The 6000-nt window shown below is 48.0% G+C and overlaps 1 protein-coding gene across 1 annotated transcript in view; it reads right to left on the reverse strand.

The window, feature by feature from the left end:
• SLC15A4 (solute carrier family 15 member 4) overlaps positions 1 to 5494 on the reverse strand; it is a 32888-nt gene extending 27394 nt beyond the window's left edge. The window contains 1 exon segment of the mRNA XM_070950966.1: positions 4413 to 5494. Coding sequence (XP_070807067.1) covers positions 4413 to 4994 — 582 coding nt within the window. The 5' untranslated portion in view covers positions 4995 to 5494.
• Positions 5495 to 6000: the final 506 nt, after the last annotated feature.

Consider the following 6000-nt stretch of genomic DNA (forward strand, 5'->3'; position numbering starts at 1 on the left):
TGGATGGATGGAAGGAAGGAAGGAAGGAAGGAAGGAAGGAAGGAAGGAAGGAAGGAAGGAAGGAAAATAGCAACAGCCCTTAGACTTATATACCGCTTCACAGTACTTTACAGCCCTTCTCTACGCGGTTTACAGAGTCAGCCTTTAGCCCCCAACAACCTGGGTCCTCATTTTACCAACCTCGGAAAGATGGAAGGCTGAGTCAACCTAGCGCCGGTGAGAATTGAACTGCCGAACTGCTGGCTGCCGGCAGTAGTAGCCTATGGAACTGCATTCTAAACACTGTGCTATCACGGCTCTTAATGATGATTTTTCTAGTCTCTACTGTGGTCGTAAGTCGAGGACCACCTGTTGCTGGGGTCCAAGACAGACTCCCCGCTTTGAGTTCCTGGAGAAATATGCAACAAGTGAATATACAAGGATTCCTTTAACCATAATGAATTAAGAACTGCTCGTGCCCCTGGCGAGATGTAGAAAGATTTTTGGCTTTCTCATCCTTTGCCATTTTTATGTTTCAGATCGGTTTCATTTCCTCGCAGTGATGACAGCTGAATTCAGAACTATGAGAAGTCAGGGTTGTTTCTTTTTACACTCACCATGTGTCAAAGAGAAGAACAGGAAGCAAACTACTAATTTAAAAGAGGAACTTGAAAACAGCTGGGAGAACAATGAAAAAATCCTCATTTTCAGCACGCTGGGATGAAATCACTGCATTGCTCAAGTCTGCCTATTTGGAATCAGGCGTAAGTGTGTTTTGCGGGTATAATTAAAACAACATCAGGAAAATGAAAAGAGCCCTACATTCATTTTTGAGAGAAGAACAATGAAGGTGTGCCTTGACAAACTTTGGTTGAGGGCAAAGGTGTCCAATCTTGGCAACTTTAAGCCTTGTGGACTTCAACTCCCAGAATTCCCCAGCCAGCATCCTTTAAGACGAGTGGACTTCAACTCCCAGAATTCCCCAGCCAGCATGCTTTAAGACTGGTGGACTTCAACTCCCAGAATTCCTTAGCCAGCATCCTTTAAAACGGGTGGACTTCAACTCCCAGAATTCCCCAGCCAGCATGCTTTAAAACAGGTGGATTTCAACTCCCACAATTTTCCAGCTAGTATGCTGGCAGAGGTGGTATTCAGCCGGTTCGGATCAGTTCATCCGAACCGGTAGTGAAAATCGCCCATCCACCCACCCTGGCTCTTTGCCATTTTGGCACATTTTTGAGTCCGGGCGCATGCGCAGAAGGCACGCATGCCAACAAAGCACATGCTTGGAAGGCCGGGCGCATGCATGGATGGGGCACGTGTGAGCGAAGCGAGAGCGTGCGCATGCTCACATTTGCAAACTGGTAGGGAAAGTAAGTAAATACCACGCCTGTATGCTGGCTGGGGAATTTAAGTCCACGGGTCTTGTTTCCAAGGTTGAACATCCCTGGTTTACATCTTAAGCAGGGGTGAAATCCAATTTTTGTCCCTACTGGTTCTGTAGGCGTGGCTTGGTGGGCGTGGCAGGGGAAGGATATTGCAAAATCTCCATTCCCACCCTACTCTAGGGAAAGAATACTGCAAAATCCCCATTCCCTCCCCACTCTGGGGCGAGCCAGAGGTGATATTTGCCAGTTCTCTGAACTACTCAAAATTTCCGCTACCGGTTCTCCAGAATCTGTCAGAACCTGCTGGATTTCATCTCTGATCTTGTGTCAACAGAAGTAGTTGATCGATAGGAAACAGAAATTTGATTTCATCTGTGACTGACTGAATGCCATGGAGTTGACTCTCAGCGACCATATACATAATATGTATGATATGTATGAAGGATGTCTTCAAGAATCTCTTCCCATGGTGGCCCTATCATCACTGTAACTTGAGTCCATCCATCTCATCTTCTCCTTCCCTTTCTTTCCACCTTTTCTAGCATCTGAACCTTTCTCCAGAGTTTCTTCACATAATGTAGGACAATTTGAGCCTGATCATTCACGCCTTGAGTGAGAACTCTAGATTTATCTGTTTGACGAGCCATTGCTTGTCTTGGTTGTCCATGGGCCTTCTCGGCAATCTTCTCCAATCTTCCGAAGTTCAAATGAGTCAATCAATCCTCATTCCTCAAAGTCCAAGTTTCATTTCCGCAGAGACGGATCTTCCAGATGTTGTCGAATTACAAATCCAGAATTCCTTGCTATCAGCCGGCTGACGGGGAAGGCAACATCTGGAGGACCAAACTCACGATAGGCAAGTTGTTATGTGTGTGTTTTCTGGAACAAACCTTCCCTTTTTGATGTCACATGTCTGATTGGTCACAAGGCCACAATTGTGTGCATTTCAGGTCAGGGCGATTAGCACAGAGGAAGAATTATATAGAAATTTAGCACAACACAGCGTAGTAAGCAAAAGAGAGAAATTAGCATACTGGGAAGTTTTAGAGGCCAATTTCTTTGTCTCAATAGAACATAAATGTTTTTTTATATATATACTCAGTCGGCTGCCTCTAGGAAATAGTTTGGTACACATTTTTCAGGAAGTCAGTCTCTATTTTTCCCAATCTGGTGCAGGCCAAATGACTACAACTCTCATGATCCGAAACCACAGCTGTTTTAGCCACCCAGAAAGTTACACAGCTTAAACAAGCTGAACGTAAAGTTGTAAACGTATCTCAAAGACATCAGAACTGGGGAAGAAGGATGAGTTTGCAAGAAACAGATGCTAATATCCCCAAAAAGCAGAGCAAGCACATTCAAGGCACATGAACATCTACTATTAACAAGGACAATTTGGTCTAAAGAGCAGCTGAAGATTCCAATTTTAAATCTGGCCTACTCAGAAATATTTCTTAACCCTCCATTGTCCAACCCAAAGTCAAGAGAACAGAAGAAACGGGATCTGTTAAAGGAGATCTCACTCACAGGACACTGTTGAAGGACAGAAGAATTGAGAAGAACCTACCAAATATTTCTTTATCTCAGATTTCCTGTGTCTTCTTCTAAAGCAAACAGTAGACTGGCTCAGGTCATTAGTTTATGGAGATAACGTACTTATGTCACGCACAAACTAAAATCAAGCAAGCGTGGGAGCAAAGCCATCTCAACGTTCTTGAGCGAGACATCCATTCACAACACACTTCAAAGGTAGCTTTTCTTCTGGTGTTGCTTAGCTCATTCATGGCCCTTAATTCTTGAATTTTCCCCTTTCTTGGGCCTTTCCTTTCCAAGGTATCTCCCGATATGAAGAGCCTTTCCAACCAACTCTGAGAATCTTCCACCACACACCCAAATTTGGTGGTGGAGAGTCAAAGAGGAGGAGACAGTTGATAGAAAGGACCATCATGAGGATTAGATATGGGAAGCTAATCTCAAAATCCACAAAGCCACAGATGGGAGGAGAACTAAGAAAAAATTCCATCCTCTGAGCGTCACATGCAACAGACCCACAAAACCAAGATATGACAGGAATGAGTTGATGTGGTGGGTCTCACCATAAAAATCAATCACTGCTCATCACTTGAAGGCCAAAAAGCTGCTAACCATCATTTGAGACCATTGCTGCATTAGCTCAGCATTGTCCACCCCAACCTTCTCATTGCTGCATTAGCTCAGCATTGTCCACCCCAACCTTCTTTGAACTGACCGTTGAGGCCAAACCTATGAGTTGATGGGTCCCACCGGATTGGAGAAGGTTGCTATAAACCATTTTCCAGTTGCTTCTGCAGCCATGTCTGGAAATGGGGAAGATGATCATAGATATCTAGAGTAAAGGTAAAGGTTCCCCTCGCACATATGCGCTAGTCGTTCCCGACTCTAGGGGGCGGTGCTCATCTCTGTTTCAAAGCCAAAGAGCCAGCGCTGTCCGAAGACGTCTCCGTGGTCAAGTGGCATGACTCAACGCCAAAGGCGCACGGAATGCGGTTCCCTTCCCACCAAAGGTGGTCCCTATTTTTCTACTTGCATTTTTTATATGCTTTCAAACTGCTAGGTTGGCAGAAGCTGGGACTAGTTACGGGAGCTCACCCCAATATGCGGCACTCGGGATTCGAACTGCTGAACTGCCAACCTTTCGATCGACAAGCTCAGCGTCTTAGCCACTGAGCCACCACGTCCCTTCATATCCAGAGTAGGAATATTTAGAGTAGGAAGACTCTATTAATTAGCTTCCCACCTCCACTCCCCAATTAGTGCAGAAATTCCTTATGAAAGCAAGCCGAGGACGGTCCAACCTCTCATGGAACCTATCTTAAGAAACCACCTGTTTTCCCACTTACCTATGGTGTTTTGGCAGGGACCACATCTCCAAGAAGATCTAAACCAACCAACTAAGGACAACAGCAAAGACAAGACGTGAAGCTGTCCAGCCTGTTGGCTTGATCACCCATTTAACAACCCAATCCAAGGCTTTGTTAGGGAAGAAATCAATGAAGGTTACATCACCTGATCAGCTCCGAAGGGGGTGATGTTGGCCTTCACGGAGCCCACGCTCAGCCCAACCAACACCAAGCCGCCATAGGTGGCGAAGAGACAGTAACGCATGTCCCCATGTGATGGGCATGGGGCAGACGTGGTATTGCTCTGCAGAGGCGACGAGCAGTTCTCAATGGGCCACGGATGAAGCTCCCCGCAGATCCACTGACGGCTAGGAGCGATGGCCATGGCGGGGAAAGCCAGCATGCCCAAGAGGTAGACCGCCATGCTGACCAAGATGGTGGGGAACTTGCCCAATAGTGCGTCGGCTAGCCAGCCCCCAAAAGGGGAGACCAGGTAGGTGATGCCCATGAAGAGGAGAAGGGCCTGGCTGGCTTGGGCACCTTCCCAGTTGTAAGGAATCCCATTGAGGAAGAGCACCAAGTTCGAGGTGATGCCATAGAAGGCCACCCTCTCCAGCAGCTCCGCTAGAAGCACCGCAGCACATGCCAAGCGCCGTCCATGGAAGACGTTGGCCGGAGGGAAGGAGACGGACGACCGAGCGTTGGGCTCTAAGAGCGGGCTCCTCTCGTTGGACTCAGCCTCTTGCATTGCTGGTTGGCCAACTCCTTACTCAACTTCTCCTGTTGGGTGACCCAACTGAAAAATATCTCCCCCTAACTAACCCTTAAGTCCCCCTCCAATGTCCTCTCCCTTTAGGGACCAAGGAACCTTTGGGGTTCCCCTACTACCTTCACCCAGCTTTGGCACCCTCCTCCAACCCTTCCTCCCTACTACTCCAGGCAACTTCCAAGTGCCTCGGCTGCTCAGATCCCCTCTTAGGAACTAAAGAACGAAGGGGGACGTGACTTCCAAGAGCCGGACTCACCCCGTACCCCGAAACTTTTAACCTAAACTCCCCACTTCTAAACCCAAACTCTTCCCCAAGTGGGATTCGAACCCGTAATCTCCCGGTTTCGGGGGCTCTTCCGAGCCGGCGCCAGATTCTCTCCTCCTACCCCCCGCCCAACACCTCACTAGAAAAGCCTGACGCTGGCCGCCGTTCCCGGAGCCTTCTCCCCCTCCCGCCGCCGTTCTCTGCCGGCCGCCGCTTCGCCTTCTTGCTTGGGAATGCCCAGGTTGTTCTCTAAGCCCGCCTCTTTCGGCCCGGGCCGCGCTCGCGGATTGGCTGCTGCGCGCCGTCGCTCACGGGCTTCCCCCGTGATTTGCAAAAAAGAGGCAGTTCTTCCTGCTTTCTCGTTTCGCTTGCAAAAAAATAAACTCAAATTGGAAGCGCGCGTTTAAAGGGTGCAATTCGGAGTCGGGCCGGATCAGAGGCGGCTTTATTCCATTTTGGAGTGCTTTCCCTTCTCGTTCTTTATTTCTTTGGATTTTATTTTTTTATTTTTATTTTGGGGTGGGGGGGGTGGATCACCAAGAGAGACTCAACAACAGAGCACGCCCAAAGCGAGTCATGGGGTTTTTGTCACGTGCAACCATGTTGCAATGCTTTAAACTAAGCATGCTTTGGAATAGGGTTGCGTGCGTGTGCTTGACTCTCTTTTGCACGCACGGGTGTTTATTTCTGTCCGGAGTCATCTGTTTGGGAACACAGATA

Source organism: Pituophis catenifer, unplaced genomic scaffold, assembly GCF_029215685.1.
Source record: "Pituophis catenifer annectens isolate HBS135680 unplaced genomic scaffold, rPitCat1.0.hap2 SCAF_10, whole genome shotgun sequence".
NCBI classification, from domain to species: Eukaryota; Metazoa; Chordata; class Lepidosauria; order Squamata; family Colubridae; genus Pituophis; species Pituophis catenifer.